We start from the raw sequence: 21,724 nt of genomic DNA on the forward strand, positions 1-21,724 counted from the left end.
CTTGTTATCCAACAACTGAAATGAATTTTTCTGTATGTATTTCAATAGGTTATTGGATTTTTTTAAATTACAATTGAATCAGGTAGAGATACCGCTGCTTTTCAGGATAGGACAACGTCTATCTGCCGGATCCGCTTAGACCTATATGAATTGATAAATTTTAATATCCTATTTTAAATTTGACGCTGTCATTATTTATACGTGTAAATAGTAAATCACGTGATCTTACCACGTTTTACTTGCCAAAATATCGGGAACTCAATAAAATAAAACAAGGTAATTTACTAATTTTAATATCCTATTAAATAAACCTGTTCAAACTGGAACCATACCCCACAAATTCAGTCTTACTCGTGCAGCGGTAGTCTGCACTAGTCACGTTTACATTGTATATTAGAGATCAAAGCAAACAATTTGTATTGCAAATACTGCAGGTAAATGACGTTGCAATTGATGGAACGAAATCAATGCAGATATCAATGGTCATGGGCTTGATTTTGAAGCCCAGTTGAATTTGTTATTTTAAACGCATTGAATATGAACTATTTACAGCTGCCGATTGGAAACGAGATGTGTTTCATAAATAGAACTATTAAATAGTTACTTACCTAGACAATGGCATTCAACATTTTCAACATTTTAAATTACAATTTGTTTTTAAATACTAAATGTTCCTAACTCAAACTTCTTTGGTCATGTAGGACATTTTGTGTGAACATCATATATTTTTCTACTATACTAAAAAAAAATACTACTGCTGACTACTTAATTTGCTATTATTGTATCATATGATCAATGAATATAAAAAGTAATTGAAACGTAATAAAAACCTATGTCTATAAATACATATACAAGGATATAGGGTTTTAGAGTCCAGTTAAACACAATATCTTGTGTTACCATTATAAAAACAAAAGGACAAGTACAATTCTTGAAAAGATGTATTCACATATAAAAAACTTAATCTAGATTTCTAAGCTCATTATGTCAACGCTAACATTTTTATTAATATATTTGTATCAAATACTGTATTCGTTGTCTATATATTTACTTATAAGTAATTATAACTGTAATGACTGTTTGTATCAAAATAAAATAAAAAAAATTAGACACAATATAAATATACAGGACAAATACTTTTAAAATAATGCCCAAAAATATCTTGTTCAGAAAATAACATTACATAGTACGTATCTTAACCAATCACGTATTTGGGTATCATTTATGTCAAAAAGCTACGATTAAAGAATACGCCAATAAAGTAGGATTTTTTTATGAAAAAGTAAAGGGTTAATTCAATTCGTTCGTAATTAGATCCACAATTGGAAACGGAAAATCAAGAACAGTGAGATTGAAATGAAATAAAGTGTTCAAGAAGATTTATTTACACTACTTAGATTCAAAGAGTTGTCCTATGGGAATCTAAAATTATATTCAATATGAATACAGACTCAGAAAAGTATTCTATGGCATATTTCTAAGCAGTGATCAATATTTATTCAAAATTACGATTTACATGACCTCGCGTGTTTTTGTCTTATGTGTGAGAAAATATGCAGGTACCCAAAAGTACCTTAACAAAAAAGTTAAATATAAAACTAAGTGCAAGTGAAACCGAATTAGAAGCTCTTACAAGCCGCTTAGCCACTTAGCAAAACAGAAGACTGGCGCATTAGGGACACATAAAAGCGTGGTAGTTACACCATAAATGACATTTCCCGGGAGACCAATTGATATTGTTGAGTCCCCATCTTAAACCCCATTAACATTTTTTTTCAAGAGGAACGGATAAACAAATATTTTCTTTCTTTTTCTAAATTACAGCATCAATCTTCATATATCTCATTAGCATATTTTAAATGTCTTTATTAACAGTAATTATTATAATTTATATTTATATTTTTTTTATTTCGGAATTTCTGGCGTATTTCTTATATTTGTTTTAACCTATGGCATATCTAACGGTATTACAAATTTCAAATTAGTATCAGTAGTAGTTTCTAGAATTTATGAACAGCTGCTTATAAAAAAATGGTAGAACATACGAGAAAAACGGACGTACAAACCTTTTTGCTTTGGAACCCTAAAAACCCATAGGCACTCGAGTTAAATGTAAAATGGAAATTCCAAGTTACAATTTGCAAAATTCGCACTTACAAAGTGGAATTTCACGTATTTTACGCCTTTTCGCATGATCACACAATTATTGAGATTTTTCTACCCTCCGGAAGTTCGGTGACTTTTGTATTGCTGCTCAATTGTACGGTCAGAAAAAGATAATGATAACGAACCTTTTTGCATTAAGATAAAGTCCGAAGTTGTTTATCTCAATTTTACTGTACAATTTAAAATGTAACCATTAAAGAGTATATTGCACGTTTTTACAAAAAGTACACGAAAAACTTTATAAAAGAAATTTTAATATCCAATATAAACTCGTGTTTTCTATTATATCACACATTATATACACATATTATCAATACTAAATAACTATAATGAACAGTTGTAGGCTTTGAGGTCTAGTTGTAGGTAGTCTAAAGGGATATGATTCTAAATTTTACTTTGTATAGCACATTTTTCACTCTAAATCAGCGTTTAATGTCTAGTTGACTGTCATTGAAATAATATTTTGCAAAACTTATGTTAAAAAAAGTATAGAGTATAGTAACAAAATCTAAATAGCTTTTATAGCAAAGTGCTTACTTTCTCACAAATTGAAGCCCTTGTGTCGTCTACTTAGAACTATATGTTAATATGTGTTTAATGCCCAAAAAGATTCTGTAAACATTTTATTTATAATTATTTTATACAGTAACAAAATCTTATTTATACATTTATCAATGTTCAAACAGAAACTGGCCTATTCACATTTGTGTACAAATAATTTATTAGTATTTATATTATGGTTATATTTGACATCCCGTAATAATATACAGAAGTAATATAGTATTAAAGACAAACTCTTTAATACTATATTATTTCTGTATATTATTACGGAATATCAAATATAACCATAATAATTATAATTAATTATGATTTGAATTTCGACCACGGGGTGACAACTAGTATATTTCTAAATGGGGAAGAGTAATTAAGTATGTTATCTACCAGAAAATCTATACTGAAAAATGTAACATTGCTAACAATATTTCGGATTGAATTTTCTCGAGTCTTAGTGTATAGCATTAATAGCTCTTTACCATTCCAAAATAGGTAAAAACAAAATGATGCGAACATAGCATGAACATTATTTCGGGTTAGTGCCATAAATAACTAGATGTTTACGCTGAAAATCCATTTCTAATTACAGGTAGAGATACGTACTCATTAAATTTGAAAAGTCCTAAATCTTGAAGTGTTAAATAAGTTAATGATATTTCACTGTTGAATATTTGTTTAAATATCGATTTTTTTAAGAGTTAGAAGTTAATTTTTTTACTAATATTTATGATCATGACAAAGTAACTAACAAGTGTAATATTTTGAAAGTATTCTTTGAATATATGCATGCAAATGTATTGCAACAATATTTTCTGTGAATAATACCTAACTAACCCAAAATTCTAATACATACACATCATTTTTTTGTCGTTAATATGAAATTTAACTATATACACAATTAAAAACAATTGAACATTTTGTACATTATTTCAAAATTAATAATCATGCATTCATAATGCGGTTTTATGAAGAAAACGTATACTTTGCAAAAGTGTAATAATCATCAATTTTATACAATAAAAATGTACTGTGTTTATGTACCTACTTTATTCTATTTTTTTTACAAAATTTTAAATAGGTGGACCAAGAAGATGGCGACGAGGGTTCGGGCCGCTACGGTACAATACCGCCTTTTCCTCCCCCACCACCAGGAATGGACGGTACGTAGAATATTTTTTTATAATATGATATCTCAGGACAATTCATAAAGAGCTATCTAGTCCCAAGAGCTTATGTATAAGTTTTACTTTTCTAATACTCATAACACAAGAATAGATAGAAATAGTAAGCTACATTTTTTCTAAATACATTCATAATATAGGTATATATATAGACAACACTCACAATCAAACCAATATAAACAATCATACTCAAGACTACAATAGTTTGTACCGTCCTAGGAATAGAACCCGCGACGATAAAAAGATGATACGCATAAATGGAGAGTAAGCTCAGATATGATGACCAATGGGTAGGTACAGTATATGTATAGGTATATCGCGATATTCGTGAGAAAATACCTCGTCTTCGATCTACAATGAATGTATGGCCACACACGGCGGAGTTGGGTCATCGAAATGTTTTATCGGGACATTAAATTCTTTAACGTTCGTGGGTATTCTATCAGCGAAGTCTCCCACTCGTCCGAAATGCCGACGCAAGAATAGAATAAATCGCAAAGAATTGTCGAGTCTTTACGACGCAAAGAATTTATCATTACCTTACCTTACCGTCATGTCTTATCGAAATACAATATTAACTTTAAATTACGGTAATTTAAAAAATATTATAGGGAGATATATATCAGATTGAAATTTAATCACATTAATTTCACAAAGTAGCAAATTAATACAGCGACCTGCTGGTCGTTACTACATGTATACTGCAATATAAAAGCATTATTTAAAACTAGTATAAGTATAAATGTAGTGATCAGATACAATACAATACTGCCAAATATATCTAAGGATCAGTCTACTACAGTTATTGTTCTATTAAAACCTAAATTTAAGACGTCAAAATCAAATGGACATGGACACTTTATAATTTGGATTATAGTTTGGTCTAAAATATATGAATCAAAATAGATATTCAAATGAATACAAAGTTAACTTATATTCTAAAAGTTCACTCACCTCATTGTTTGAATTCACAAAAACACCGTGGGAGGATTTTTATTAATAAAAAAATTAACACGCGTCATACATAAACAAACGTCATTTTACTTCGGTAGACAAATCTGTGATGCCTATATTTATGGAAACTGTATTCAGAAATGTTGTGGCCGAAATTATATAGGCCTAGTCTATTTAAAATAAACATTTATACCGCATATAGAATATCAATTTTTTTTATGACACATTGTGCATTGGCGTTGGTATTATGCATTGGTCTACTTTTTTTTTAAGATATAGAGAGAATTTTTTTTACAATATTCGATTTCGTATTACATATTGTCTTCGTCTTCATTATCCTTCACGACTCTTCCCGTTATGCGGGGATGTTAATCCCAATTCCCGCCCCACGTTTTAATAATATCGTTTTATAAATTTCCAGATCAAAATACAGAAGTAAAACACAAATCTATTTGAAACAATAGCAAAAAATTAGAACAGTTGAATTAAATTAATATATTGGCCATAAGTTCAATTCAGATTATTGTTCTATATACATTTTTTTTAAAATATGATAATGATTAAAGTTATTTTAATAAAAATCAAATTTCATGCTTGCAAATGTAAAACCATATGACATAAAAATATGATAGTTTAATATAATTAATTTCTTCCATACTTTTTGACTAAGTAGGTATCTAATAATACAAGTATAATAATAGAACAGATAAGATAAGTAATAACATAGTAGTAAAGTGAATAACTTTGACCTTTTATTCACGTATTTTACATTTGTTCTACTATAAAGTAGGACAAATATGTTATAGTTTTTTTACTAATAACCTACAGGTATTTAATATTCGTAAACTATGCCACAACAAGCTCCATTTAAAATCCTACGTGGTTTCTATACAATGTACAGACGCAATCCTGTTCAAATATTATTGTGTAATCATATATATAATTAACTTTATACCCTGAAGCACCTTTTCAATCTACAAAAGCAAACTTATTAAATATGTGTGTTTCTTATTATTTTCAGGGTATCCATTGCGGCTTCGAGGCGAAAAAGGCGAACGAGGACCGCGGGCAAGATATTTAATATTTAATTACAGTGCAAAAACAAACCCTTGTGAAATGATTTTGAAATAAATTAAATATACCTAACACAGTTTACATTGTGACTACATAATAATTATAAGTAACTTTATTTCGAAAACATATTCTCAAAATATAAACACTAACCAAAATCAGCTTATTAACTCGCAATTTTTACATGGAATTTCTCATCTTAAAGGCGCGAATGCTACGAGACTAAAAAATTATGGCGGATTTGAAAAGATCGCATAACCGGTCCAGTTTAATCGGCACGATTTTTATCTTTATTATTAATAATAGAATTAGTGCATCCGAGAATCGAATTCTGAACCTCATTTGATAAACCAAAATAGTAATGCGATTAATTGAAAAGCTTCCATTTATAGCATTTTAATGGTATCGCGAGCAACAAAAGTGCGATCAAAACTCATAACTTTCAGTCGCTGTTTTACACAAAGACCGATCATGCATTGTTCCGCTATTCAATTTATCGACAATAACCCCGCCCTAACCCGTGGGGCTTTTAATTACTACGGGACGATTACTGGACGAGGCCGCAACGAGGTTTTAATGCGTTGTCCCTAGCACGTGCAGGGTTGTCACGTCATTCGGTCGGAATGTACCTGGGAATTGATAAAGGTCATTTTGCCAAGTCATTTTCCTACTACCATATGCATAGATATATATTAACACAATCATTTTTCAATTTAGAGAAAAAATATTTCTCTTATATGTGTTCTTAAACCTATTACTCTTAACCGATATTAATATTTTGTGAAATTGACATGATTCATTTCAAATTAAACTTCCTTTACTTTGTGGTAACTACCCTTTACCCACTTTACCCACTTGCGTACTTTGTAAAATGACGGCTGCTTAGATATCCCACTCTCACCTAATTCAGCCGATAAGCAGCTTGCTTAGTTAGATGTGTTCAGATTGTCAAGCAATAATTAGGTAGTGAAATTCAAGGATAGGAGGCATAACATAGAGTTGCTATTCCATACACATAAGTAGTCTCAGGCGTCACATGATAACGTGCTGTTCATGTAGACGACTGCAACAGATACTGCCTACCATCGGGCGAGGCATCAGCGTTTTTTCCATTACAATCCCAAAAAAAAACTAATTTTAACAGAAATCACAACATCATTAACCCAAATGTAACCAAAACATAACAGAGGTAATCTTAATTGTATGTAAAAGCGTCTATAAAAGTAGGTAAACAGAACATAATAGCATTTCTCTTGTGGCGTTGTAAACGGACTTCTAACCCTCCACTCGCCGCATGATATACAGCCGTTACAGCACTTAACACTGTGTCCGCTGATAGCGAATACAAACCCACTTGACCTGATACGCCACTTACGTTTCAAGCTCCGAGTGTCTACTTCTCAGTAATTCAATTTCGATCAAATTACGGAAAGCTCTTCATATGTTACAATTTTATTCGAAAATCTTTTATATTTTGTATTGCGTCAACGTATGTATTTATAAAAATGCTTATGTAGGATCAAAGCGGAATATAGTGGAATAATACAATTTATATAGCGATTATTTTTATTACTCGGATGTTACAATAGTTATTTAAGTGCGTTCAGAGATCGACTATATTAAACTCGACATTTATACAATTATATATTTTTTTAATTATTATATTTCGTGCCCTTTTTTTCGCAGTCATCCAATACATAACAATTTTTTCCAGTGCTTAATTTATAGAAGCAAGAGTCAGGCTTTAAAGTATTGGAAGAACATATATAGTTCTAAATTATGATATCAATTTTTTTTTATTATTTCAAAAATTCCGTATGTTCAATCATTTTATAAACAATTCTTCTTTAACTGTCTCTGGGGGTATTACATGACCAAATATATGATTAATATGTGAAAATATATCTATTAAATTAATTATTTATATTTAAGTATATAGATACAGATATTTAATATGCATCAATGCTTACTGTTATTATAGAATTCTATCTTTAATATCCTGTAGTTGTAATTGAAGATTAACACAACAGTGAGATAAATTCCATTTATTACACTAAATACAGAGTGTATTACTGACTTCATAATCTATTCCTATTAACAAATGTATAAATTCGTATTTGATAATGCAATAAAGGCATTATAGGGAAAGATAGTTTTACCTATCAAGTTTCATGCAAACTTACTACAAAAATAATATTTTTACAACAGGGTCCACCAGGTGAATCGATTAGAGGTCCCCCAGGACCACCAGGCCCACCAGGTGTACCTGGAACACCTGGCAGCATTACTGAGTTTTCCGGCTCTGGTGATGGAGAGGTAAGTTAACATTATTCTTAAACCATTTTTACAGTAACCTAACCTAACCTAAGTCCACGAATAAGAGTAGAAATTAAAGCATACATTTATAAAACATACACCAAACATTTGGTATTCCCATCTAGGTTTATATACCAACAGATACATGACATAACTTATACTACGTAGATATTTAAGTACGTATATTATTTGAAACACACATAAATATTTACGTATGTTTCAAACTTAAATACTTGGAATAGTAAACAAGCAGACGGCCCAGCTGATGGTCAGTGGTAACCGTCGCTTAAATACATTATATCATGTTATCCATATGACATCCGTGATGCCACTCATCCGTCCCTATTCCGGAGAGCTAAGATGCCATAATCCTTATCCTATAATTTCTGCATTCCACAACCTACTTCACAATTTAATACCGTGTACGAGTACTGCTTCAACTAAGTGTACAGTTTGTCTTAGGTAGAAACAAACAATACACTACTTTACATACACAAACACATAAAAGAAGTAGGAGACACAAAGGCCCCGTCCCAGAGTCTAGACCACAGAACTCTCATTTAACCTGCGGGCATCGCCTACCTCCCTTAGTAAGTACACAACTCTGGACTATGGTATATGTCAAAAGCGAATGTATAGATATTACAAATAATGATAAACTACATTGGGAAGATATTGTAAAGATCAAAATATTCAATCTTAATCTTCTTTAATGATTATTAGAATATATTAATAAATTTTTCGTTTTAAATTATTGACTCAAAAACTTCATACAACGGATATTATTATAACTTTTTAATTACATATAAATGATTTTACTATGAATTCAAGAACTACAACATTATTGTTTTTGTACATTATTTATGTGTTCATCTTGCATACATATTGCAATGACATTTATACATTTTGCTGAGTGTATTCAAGTCAACATGGCGACCTCGTTGTCATTTCTCAGAGTAATTATATAATGAATTCATATAGATGTTTAAATTCCAGAAGATTTATTTTACTCATAATCCAATTAAATAGAAAATTTTAGGATTAATAATACTTAAAATTTTAATACACACTATTGTAATGATTCACTTATATATAGTTATAAGCGAATATATTAAAGATAAGCAACTCACCGCTTCCTTTAAACTGTACCATACAACAAAATACTATCTCAACATGCCTGAATGCCCACAGCGTGCATAGTCGTATCAAATCTGAGCTTGAATAGCCCATAGAAACGCCTTTTTACAATACATTCACTTATTACGTGGTTCAGATAAGTTTGAAAATTTATAACAGTGTTATTTCCCAGATGATTATTTTTAATCAAATCCAATTTCAAAATATCTGTATATGGAACACAGTTCTTATAATAAAAAGTACAAAATATATGGTAATATATAATAAAATTGATAGTACCAAAAACCACCACAAATCTTGACCCTCGATATAACCTCACACCCGGGTTGGTCCCTACCCGTGGCCCGGGTATCGTAATCATATATCCATATTAAATTATTTTTTAATTGACGTATGATCAGTTATTCAATTACTCTAAATTATGGAGGATAAATTAATTGGTATCTATTTCTATTATTATATTTAGTTGTTATAGATTAAAGAAACCCTCTTGAAATAGGTGTCAAATAAAAATTATATAAAAATTTATCATATCCGCATCATCATAACAATTTAATATTCCACTGTCAAGAGTTCTTTTTAATTTATTCATCACAAACAAGCATAAAAAGTTTACATGTTACCTCTTTATTATATTTGTATTATTTATTAAAAATATAAATGTTGTCAAAAAATGTGTAAAAATTGTCTTCTCTGTATAATTTCAAAAATATAATTATACATTTATTGAAACAGTTAATACCCGCTATTTCTTCTGAGCAAACTTTTATTCTATATTTTACCCCCTTCCAGATTATTCAAGTCAAATAAAAAATCATTTAATCATGTAGGACATTTTAGCCGCTTATGAACGTAAATTTTTTTTATATTAATATTTTTATTTTAGTCCAATTCAGTACAGAGATTTAATTGAGAAGAATTGGCAAGAAACTTCACTGATTATTAAGATAATGAATTATCTATGTCCATAGTCAGATAAATACCTAAATACAATTTTGCAATTAAAGTATTAGTATTGTCTTTTAGTCATTTTTAATATATTATTTATATTTCTGCTTCTGCTGCTTCACTCATCTTGCCAATTTTAACTCTAATAATTACTATTCATGGCATCTATTACTTTACCACTATTGATAGTTTCTGGTCGCGTAGCACCGTCTTCTCTGGGTACTAAATTGGAAGGACTGCTCGTAACAAAGTTTATTATGCTCTTGGCGCCCGTCCAACATCCGATTTGGCGATATCGATTCACTTGATTTGCTCCCTGGGAGGTTTTTGTGTACATTCCACGGGTTAGTCGTGTTAAGTAATCAAATTTGCCAATAGTTCTTGTGTCAATTGTATTTTATTGGTACAGTCAGCTGTAATACTGTGCAAACACTTTAGTCTTTGTTACACTATCCTGCTGTTACTTGTTAGAAACTCACAAACTTTACCTCTTTATAATATTCGTCTATATACAAATATAGAAGTTAAAAATATGAAAGTACAGCTTAGATAAATATATAATTTTAAACATAATTTACAGAAATAATGTAATAAAAATTTGCTAAATAGACAAGACAAATATTTCTGTAACTTAAAAAAAGGCGTCACAATTAACAAGTCATCCAGGTGATTAAAAGTGCCTAACATATTTTGTGTTAGAAACTAAAATAATAGGAGATTTAATAAAGAATTTCTAGCTAATTAATATTTTTTAAATAAATTATTATTAAATTCCAATTATTACGAGATACAAGAATAGTGAAAGTATGATAGGAATTTTGACATAATTGATAAACTTATTTTGTAACAACTACCTACACATTGTTTTAATAATCTAAAATTTTGTTTCAGAAATATTATATACTATTATCGTCTTGACAAATATATTATAAAGTCGAAAATCATCTACACCCATATTATAAAAATAAAAGATTGTGTGTTTTTAAAAGCACTAAAATCTACTAGACCGATTTCAAAAATTCTATCAAACTTTTAAAATACTACGTTAACTTGAGTAATATAGGCTACATTTATTGTTAGAAAAATTAGAGATTCCTGGCCAAAAGTGGTTTACATGCAATGCGGAAATGTCCGCCCGGACAAAGCCGGAACGGAGCGCTAGTATTTAATAAAAAAATATAAAAATCTATTACAAATACCCAGGTGAATTGTGGCAAGAATACAATCCATACAGGGAAATGCAAAAATAAATGAAAAAAAAATAGATAATAAAAGTGAATAGCAAATAGCAATATAATAATTATGACTAAAGCGAATATAAATTCAATTTTGTAAACAGTAATAAAATACTGTTATAACTTTCTTAATGGTTGTTTACAATTTTAAATGGTACTTATATAACAAGATATTTACTGTGATAAATATCGAGAGAAATTGAAATCGTGAAAGAGCCAAAAAAAGAACAAGAAATCAGTCACGGTAAATAATATGTAAAATAATGAACCAATTATAAATAAGTTTTTGCAAAACAGGATGAAAACAATTACCCCTATTCCGATTACGTCAGTCTATTTTGAAATGTTTATCGGGAAACAGCTCAATGATTTCCCGGAAATACTCCTATTATGATATTATGGAAAACAATATTGTATTTTGAGTAATAATCGACTTTACTGTTAGTGAATAGTGACCAAAAACATTTACTTCAAAATATTTATAAGATCTCATTTAATTTTGGTTACTGTAATATTTAACGTTACTCATTATTTTGTTGCTTCCTGGAATTTGAATAGAAGACCATGGTGAAGGTTGGTATTTCTTCAGATATTCTTCAGTTATTTTCTAATGCTTAATAGACTCATTTAAGTTCTAGAAGATTCCTACGTAACTACTTTTACATTGCACTAGTATTACTAATGAAATAAATCTTTATATTATGGAACATACATACACATGTGCACTTTATGGCGTATTTATATTCTTTGACCCTTTATGTGGCGATCAATACATATAACAAAACAATAACGGATCTCTATCTATACATGAAAAATATATTATATTACAAAAACTGATCGGGGGACTTTATTAACGTGATAAAACCCAAAATAATGGTTTTTCGAAATATTGACTGCCTGTGCATTCTCAATCGCAATCTCAGAAACAGCTTAACCAATTTGGGTGAGGTTTTTATTAATGTATTGTTGTAAGCTTCACTTTAAAATTTAATGTATGTTAAATTTAATTGCTTTAAAAATATATATACGAAATCGCCAGCTTAGGTGGTTCTCAACAAATTAAATTAAAGAGATGTAAAAATTTATTAAATACAAACTTTTTCTTCACAGCAAGTATTTGGAGAGAACTACTCGTCTTTTGCACAGTGTGGGTGCAATTCTAGCACAATTTTGTCACTTCTGCAAACTGCACCTGAGCTACAAGGTCCGCCAGGACCACCGGGCACAATCGGGGCTGATGGAAGAACGGGAGAGCCTGGTATCACTGTAAGTTTGCTCATAAATGTTTGTTTTTATTATTGAAATAAATAACTTATATTAATATTTTATTAAAAAAACTTAGTTATATCTCTCATTAGGTATAAGTAATTTTTACGAATAAAGTAAAACAATTAACTGATTATATGACTTTTATCATGACATTAAAATTTACGAGCGAAAGACATTGTAGCAATTCTATTGATAGGTCCAATATTGTAATTAATTTAATATGAAAAAATTGCCTTAAATATATCTATGTCTAAAATTTAATTATCACTGAAAACAATTACTTTGTTTTATTTTTAATTATAAGATTCTTTTTACATATAATTTCCCTAAGTTTTCTTGGAACTCTTGAAATTTTATCTTCCTGCTATATAACTCAGAAACAATTTATAATATATAATATTTATAATATATATTTAAATTTGATACTATATTGAAATTTATTATCAAATTTAAATTACAATGATCAACGACTTAGTGTGTGTTATATTTTGGGGCTGTATTTATGTTTGATAGAAATAATATTCTGACTTACCTTGTAGTACTAAATTTCGTACCTACAGGGTCAACCAGGTAAACAAGGAGAACGTGGACCGATCGGCCCTAGCGGCGAGAAGGGGGAACGTGGAGACATCGGACCCAGAGGACCAGAAGGCCCAGCAGGATCAAAAGGAGAGGCTGGAGTAGATGGAAGGACCGGAAGTCCAGGACCGCCAGGACCACCTGGTCCTCCAGGATCGTCCGAGTATAACAATTTCGACGTAAGTGTAATAGCTAATTATTTTAAATTAACTTTTACATATTTTTATTTACTTTTGTCCCAATATTATATGTCTCTAATATTGAAAATTATTCACAATCATTTTTTCTATTTAAAGTTCGTTGGTAGTCAATTAGCTTAAACAAATATAATCTTACTAGTAAATAAATTAACATGGAATATCAATAAATAAACATACATAAAATTTTAGATTTAATAAATTTCCTGTACTGCTTTCATTTATAAATCATTACTTATTGTTACTTCTATGAATTTCTTTGATCTAAAGATTTTAATCTTAACAAAGTTGCAACACTTGCATATGCAAATAAGCAATTCGATATTTATTTGTTTCAGTGTATTTGACTATTTTTACGTAATATAATAATAAAGGTTTAGATAGACAAAAATAAAATATTAATAATTATGTAATTTTGGTGCTCAAAGCACACAACAACTAATTCAAAAAAACAACTGTTCTTGGTGAACAAATAACGTAGTATAGTTTCTAACTCCTTTTTTTAGGAGACGCTTCATTTTACTATTTATAATAGCCCTAACAATCTATTTTATATTCACATATTATAATTTTCCTTTCCGTTTATTTAGTCTAACTGGAAACCTAGACAAATATATAAGGTAAGAAAATGTAACAATAAATTAATTCTGTCTAAAATATTAACCACATATATAAAACAATAAAAATAACCAATTTACATGAACCTATATAAAAGGCGGTCGTATCGCTAAGCAATCTCTTCTAGTCAACCTCGTATCATTCATCTATATTTTCAACTAGGATATAGTAAAGTTTATAGTAAAGGCGCTAAAAACTCCTAGTCATTACTTACACTGTCAATACCAAAACGATCTTCAGTTCTCGATTATCTTTTCATTGTCAAGTCACTTTGTTTGCAACTGAAACGAATGGCTTTTTGGAGGCAACGATTGTGCCTTCACTGAACAAACAGCTCTCGAACAACTTTAGGAAAAGTGTGAAAATGGCTGCTCACCCTTGATTTATATCTACGACAGAACAGATAAGGGAATTTATTTGAAATGTCGACGAAGAAAGTTCGTGTGTATTGTGTGGAAATAATTTGAATTTTGTCACATCTACACTCTATAAAGTTGGGTTGTCTTCAATTTGTGAAGGATATTTACGAGATATTCTTTTATGAAATATTTACTTTGAATGTTTATACATTTATACATTTTTTTTATTACTACATTAAGTACATACTAAATAAGTAATTAAAAAAATACGATCAAAGTAAAAAAACTACTTCATCACTTTTAATTGTATATAAAAATTATCATCAATACTATCAAAACGAATACATAAACGTGGTCAAATTCGAGAAGTTTCTAAGTTAGTAAAAAAATATTACGACTATAGAAATGCTGCTTAAGTTAATCCATTTGATCCCAAATATTTAAGCCTGGTACGTGCTGATGGCTTCACTAGGTTACAGGGTTGTAGAAATTATGAAATTTGCTTACTATCTTGAATTTAATTGGTAAATATAGTATGAATTACAAATTAAGATGAGTGAACAAATGGCACGTTGCCTCGATCGATTTCAGTTTGAAAGTCTATACGTTGTTCGTTGCACAACATACAGACTTCAAAAGGATGGATGTGCACTCCAATCAGAACGCTCCTTTGCTGTTGCGTTTTGTTGCTGCTTGCTATACGCGACACAGACTGTAAAACCAATAATTTGTTTTATTATATGCTTAAGTTTTAGAAATATGCTTTAATGTGCATAATTTATTTTTCTTTTCTCAAGGAGTCCCTTGTGGGGTCGTATGGTGGTGACTTGGGTAGAACTGGGCCACCAGGACCAAAAGGAGATGTAGGCCAACCTGGACCAATTGGACCTCAAGGAGAGAGAGGCTTTCCAGGGCAAAAAGGAGAGAGAGGACAGCCAGGATTATTAGGACATAAGGGAGAACGGGTTAGTTGATTATTTTTAATTCACAATTAAGGCTGATATAAATATGATTGGCTTCATAACTTATAAAATTATCATCATAGAAATTTCATATACATATTATTTTTTAGTATCAATAATAATCAGATCAAATAATATCGAAAGTAATAAACATAAATAATATTTTAGTTCTTAAGAATGGTAGTAAATGTAAAAGGTAATGTAAAAAATTAAAGAAATTCTAAAAAGCATTATCCTATACGAGTTACTACTCGTATAGGATAATGCTTAAAATGCTAGGATAATGATAATATAATAATGTACACTAGTAAATACAGAATACTACTTATTAGTAGTCGTAAAAGATAGTAAATATTATAACTGATCCTTAAATAATTTAATAGGGTCATGCTGGACCGCGTGGTGATATTGGACCAAAAGGAGAAACAGGAAATCCTGGATTCGATGGTCGTCCGGGAATACCGGGTGCTAATGGCCGCCCTGCAGAGAAAGGCGAAAAAGGTACTGTTATTCCATTATTGAAACTTATTGTAATTGACGTAATAAGATTAAGACTAGACTTTCTGATTGTACAAGTATACTTAGGCAAATACTTTTAGTTTCTCAATAAAATATTATTGATATATTTATAATTTAAAATGATAAAAGATAATCTAATTATCCAACTATATTTGTAATGTTTAAATATTAATAATAATAATAACTCTTTATTCCCCACAGACAAACAAAGAACAATAAAATATTATAAAAAAGTTATACAATTACTTAATTAAGGCAGAGTATAGTAAGGTATTTGATGAACTTTATCGCGCTAAGTTTTTTTAATTTTGGTCTTACAATCACAATTAATAAATAAGATACACTATATTCTAAGTCAATTCAGAATATTCAATGTTACAACCAATCCCAAATAAACAATGAAATTGATAAAAATTCAGGCTTTCGCTCCATTTTACGAATACAAAGTGAAAATACTGATCAGTTACGCACAGTACCATGAAACAACTTTGCTTAATAGAATAACATACTGTTAGACCCGCCTACATGAATTATGAATAAATAACAAACCCTACTTTAAATACTTTACTTTCAATTTTATTACTGTTTCAAAGACTATAATTTATGTAAGCCAGTTTTCAAAGTATAGGATTTATTCGTTTCTAAGTTTTTTAAATTAGGTATTTATATTATTGTACCTCATGGCAATTACTGAAAGGACTATCAAATAATAAATATTAAATAAATAATATTTTCTTAATAGGAGAACGTGGCTTACCCGGCCCGCCCGGCTCAGCAATTCCATCTAGTCTATTCAGCTCAGAGGATCCCGAATTTCTAACAACTGGTAAGAATAAAAAATGACTGACTATGAAAAAGTTCTTTTTATACGATAAATCATGTAACGGTTTAAAAATAAAGTTTTGTGAAAAACTTTGTTGTTTTCGTATAATTTCTTCACATGTTGATTGCAATAGATATACTTATTAATACATAAAAAAGTAAAATTAAGTTCTTTGAATATGGAAATGTATTTTTAATTAACTTAAAAAAGAACCTTACAAAGTGACTATGAGAAACATACTCTTTTTAGGTCGTGCGGGAATAGCGGGAGCAAAAGGCGATCCTGGTGAAAAGGTACGTAAATATCTATTATTAGAATTCAAGGCCAAGGTTCTTATGAATACTCTATACAAAAACACGTATACACATACACATATAGTCGTTCACATAATAATATACACGTAAATTCTAAATTCTGACATAAATTTTTGTGATTAGGCAACTATTATTTACATTAAGTCAAATAAACTTAGTTATTTATTAATATATAAAAGATATTATTCCTACAACTCTGCAAAGGCTAGGTAATTATATTCTTTGATAATGAGATACTGATTCTCGTCTTTATTAACTTTAATTAATGATAGGTAAATCTTTCAGTGTCAATTTTCTCAAGAATTAACGTTCTATTCAATATTATCGTCTTTATATAGGGTGAAAAAGGTAGTCGAGGAAGTGATGGTACTCCGGGTATCCCCGGGAAAGACGGTGTATCTGGTGAAAGAGGAGATATTGGACCATCAGGCATGCCAGGGGTATCCGGCCCTCCAGGATCCCCAGGTTTAAAAGGAGAAAGAGGAGAGCGTGGACCGCCAGGACCTATTAGTGTTACTTCCTCTGCATCAGACATCCTTACTATAAAGGTATTGTTTTTTCAACATTATAGAACATATATAATGCAGTTCCTAGTCTTTCTTGCTTATTATTCCTACCACACAATTCGAAAACTATTTCCTTAATGCGCACTACATTCATCTTTAAATGTAAATAATTGATAGGCTATTAGTAATAAATTAATAGTACTTACTTTAATGCATTTTTTAAATAATTATTAGTTAAAATATATATGGTAAACTAATATTTTTTGTATTATGAATATTTGGTTTTAAAAAGTTACATGATGATGATGTTCTTAGTCTTTAAAAATTACTTTTTTTTCGTCTCTTATTATAAAATTCCTGCAATGTAAGTAACAGATCTTTAGCCACGGAAAAATGTTTAAAGTATGTAATTTTAATTTTTCGTATGTTTGTTTATAGTGTGTGAATCTTAACGGCGTAAATAAAATTATAATTATATAATGTATAATAATTTCGATATAATTAGCGGTGTAACAAATATTGCAGAGGAGTAGAAACAAAAGACAATCATAATCTTGACACACAGCTCTATTTAAAAATTATGAAAGAAAATATTAAAGAAGTTTTAATAATTATTTTTGTTTAGTATTCAACATGTAGTCTGATTGATTTTTGAAAATTCTCTCAACCTCTATTAACTACAAGCATTGGCTCTATACTACAGGAACAGGGAAGAATATAATTAGTAATATTAGATACTTACAACGTAATTTGACTTAAAGGGTGACAAGGGAGACGCTGGTCTTCGAGGACGCCGAGGACGGCCTGGGCCAGCAGGACCGCGTGGTTTACAAGGATTACAAGGTGTACCTGGACCACCAGGACGACCTGGAGATATTGGCATACCGGGAATAGTAGTAAGTTAAATATTACAGTAATTTATAATACATAATTACGTATGTCTTTTATCATTGATGACCTCGGTGGTACTTGTTGAAAACATAGCGGATTAGCGGGTTTGATTCCCATATTATATAAATATTTGTATTTATGTTATAAGTCATAATATAAAGGTGTATATAAGAGTTATCTTGGTTTAATTATTTATATTTACTTTTTTTGTGTCGATTTCTACCAGGCGTTTGATTTTAAGCAACGATATCTATTTTGTATTAAATTGTTTTGCTCCTCGAGATGCAAAATGTAATATGTATATACAATAATTATTATACGTGTATTTTATATGTGATATCTATCTATTTTGGTTTATTGACAGAAGCTATATAGTATCTGTGAAAATATTCTATCGCAGACGTATTACATTTTTTTAAATAAACGTTATATATATTTTTTTTTTAATAAAATATGTATGTAATTGACTGACACTGTTTTATTTTTTTGCTTACTTTGGAGAATACTAAGGTTAGTACTTTATTGTAAAATTATCCATATATGAATCTAATAATACCATTAATTACTACTATTGCTACTAATGCAATTTCAATAACACAAAGTATTCGATCATTATTGTTATGTAATATTTATTACTTCATGTCATGTTTTCGTCCGTTGATTTCTTCTTCTTTCTTTTTGAGAATTTGTTCTTGGGTATATATAGGTATAATGAATTTGCGTATCGAAAACCAGTCGAGTGTAGCTAGTATAGTATATATATAGAATAAAGTTAATATGTTTATTGTTTCCTATAAAAGGGCAAACCGGGTATGTTCGGACCTCCAGGAGTAACCGGTCCAACAGGGCCGAAGGGAGAGAAGGGCGACCCTGGAGTCAATATCCTGGATGTGTCTATGGTAATTAACTATTCATTGTTTATTACTAACTAATCAAATATCCATCTGTCGTTTGGTAAAACGACAGAAGGATATTTGATCAGGCTGTCTTCGGCTTTCATCACAATTCCATCTGAATAAAAAAACTGTTTTATGCCAGTTCTTGTAAATTTATAAACTAACTTCTGAATTTAAAAACTAACTATGCTTAAGACATATAAATAATTTTCACTTCGACTACGATATTTTTTATTGCATTAGTTTTATCTTTAATCACCGAATGTGAAATGTAATATGAATAATATCTATTCAAAGGAGCAACACTAGTTTTTTCACATATTTCTTGAGATAAAGAACATAAAGAAATAAGAATATTGAAAAATGTTTATTAAGTTTATGATAAACTGAAGGTGTCACTATAAACCAGTGGGTAATCTGCGAGTCGTACTTAAAATCTTGTTCTCCCCCACTAGCCCTATGAGGCATTTGTTTAATATCGTTATTATTAACTTTATATAGTACTTTGTACTTTTTCCTACTATTTTTTTTACTCAAAACTACGCCACAACCTGCACCCCGTTCAGTTCCAGGATTTAGGCACGAAAAATTTTGTGAGTTCAATAGGCTTTCTACAATCTTTAAATTTTTACAGTTCAAAGGTGAAAAAGGAGAACCCGGGCTCGATGGATTGCCAGGGCAAACTGGCGACGAAGGTCCACCAGGGCCACCTGGACCACCAGGAGCTGTGGTTGAACCAATTCGGTATATTCCGGGACCACCTGGACCGCCCGGTCCTCCAGGTCCCGCGGGAGTACCGGGTGTGTCTATTGTAGGACCTAAGGGAGAACCTGGCCTGAGCTATTACGATGAACATCCTGTTCATGGAAATACCAAATTTTATGGCAGACCAGGTGAGTAATTTTGGTATATATTTTGAAAGCATATTTAAGACCTTGCTGTGATAGTCCCATTTTAGTAGTTACTGTTTATTCCATATGGTTCCAAATAATAATTTTAACTATATTTAATGAGACAACTTTCGTACAAAGTCATAAAGTATTTGCTTTGTAAAGTGTGTTTAGATCTGAATTGTGATATGGCAGTGAAATTATGGGATATGGAAGAAACACATCTTAGTTCTGTGGAATGACATTAAATTACACGTGGTGCCCATGTTATTTATATATAGAAAATGATCGACCGTATGTACCAGCCACTAGCGGGTCTTTCAGATAACGTCCATAATTTTTTTAGATCCATAGCGTTAGATTTCTTCCACCAATTGAACTTTATTGCGTGAGTCGAAGGGAAGAAATGCCCTCATTTGATAGTATCTAATATGGTAACGTCGCTTGAATAAATTTGAATGCCCGCTTACAATATATGTAATTATTATTACATTTATAACAATAAAAAAAATCTGTTAAATAATAAATTTCAATATGTATAGCTCACTAGTTCCAAAAATAAAAGAACGTATATTTGTGCCGCTGCAAACTGTATAAACAAATATTTTTTTAACGGTTTTACCTGTTAGAAATATTTGTCTTTGTATGGAATGGTGCAGCCTCCGGTACTAATGAAGTACACTGACGGGGCGCTAGTGGATAATAGGATAAGCATAAAATCAAGTCAGTATGTACATTATGACAGTGGGCCGTAAGTATAATATAAAATTGCAAAAGCTATCTCGAAGAAAAAATAGCATTAGACAATTTTATGTAATGTAATGAAATAGATTTTAATAAAACAATATTTTTTCACGCTGCCGGACTCTAGTCCCAAAGAGCCCTATAGATGAACTCAAAGCTCTTAGAGACATGGATAGAAGTAGAGGCAGTAAGTATATAACACTAACATTTAAGTTTACTATGTTAATTACACGAACAGTGCCTTAGTGCTTTCGTTGTGTACATTATATTTTCTCATTGAAAAATTATAATTTTAGTGGCATTCTCGACTCCTGTTGGATCGCAGCCCAATCATGCTGAGGAGACGAAAAATGATAAAACAATACCTGGTGCTGCTGTATTCCAAACAACGGAAGAAATGATGAAGGCAAGTACAAGTATTTTGGCACATAGCAATGATAAATATATTAATGACTTACATAACGAACACCAGAAAACCTGAAGTAGAGTTTGTGAAAAGTCATCTGCGTGATCTGTTTCTCAATCTTTTATTTTAAGTCCAGTTCGGAAAATAATTCATCAAATCATCATATCCGGAAGAACTGAAGTTGCAGA

The 21,724-nt window shown here is 30.3% G+C and overlaps 1 protein-coding gene across 1 annotated transcript in view; it reads left to right on the forward strand.

The window, feature by feature from the left end:
* The window catches only part of LOC131847991 (collagen alpha-1(XVIII) chain-like), a 157,431-nt gene that overhangs the window by 131,050 nt on the left and 4,657 nt on the right, over positions 1–21,724 (forward strand). Inside the window, exons 6-20 of the mRNA XM_059197721.1 lie at positions 3,800–3,881; positions 5,878–5,924; positions 8,136–8,243; positions 12,674–12,829; positions 13,393–13,590; positions 15,383–15,550; positions 15,931–16,048; positions 16,809–16,892; positions 17,139–17,182; positions 17,542–17,751; positions 18,471–18,605; positions 19,401–19,499; positions 20,131–20,389; positions 21,258–21,317; positions 21,427–21,536. Coding sequence (XP_059053704.1) covers positions 3,800–3,881; positions 5,878–5,924; positions 8,136–8,243; positions 12,674–12,829; positions 13,393–13,590; positions 15,383–15,550; positions 15,931–16,048; positions 16,809–16,892; positions 17,139–17,182; positions 17,542–17,751; positions 18,471–18,605; positions 19,401–19,499; positions 20,131–20,389; positions 21,258–21,317; positions 21,427–21,536 — 1,878 coding nt within the window. The remainder of the gene's footprint in view (positions 1–3,799; positions 3,882–5,877; positions 5,925–8,135; positions 8,244–12,673; positions 12,830–13,392; positions 13,591–15,382; positions 15,551–15,930; positions 16,049–16,808; positions 16,893–17,138; positions 17,183–17,541; positions 17,752–18,470; positions 18,606–19,400; positions 19,500–20,130; positions 20,390–21,257; positions 21,318–21,426; positions 21,537–21,724) is intronic.

Source organism: Achroia grisella, unplaced genomic scaffold, assembly GCF_030625045.1.
Source record: "Achroia grisella isolate CSIRO2021 unplaced genomic scaffold, CSIRO_AGI_Agris_v1 utg546, whole genome shotgun sequence".
NCBI classification, from domain to species: Eukaryota; Metazoa; Arthropoda; class Insecta; order Lepidoptera; family Pyralidae; genus Achroia; species Achroia grisella.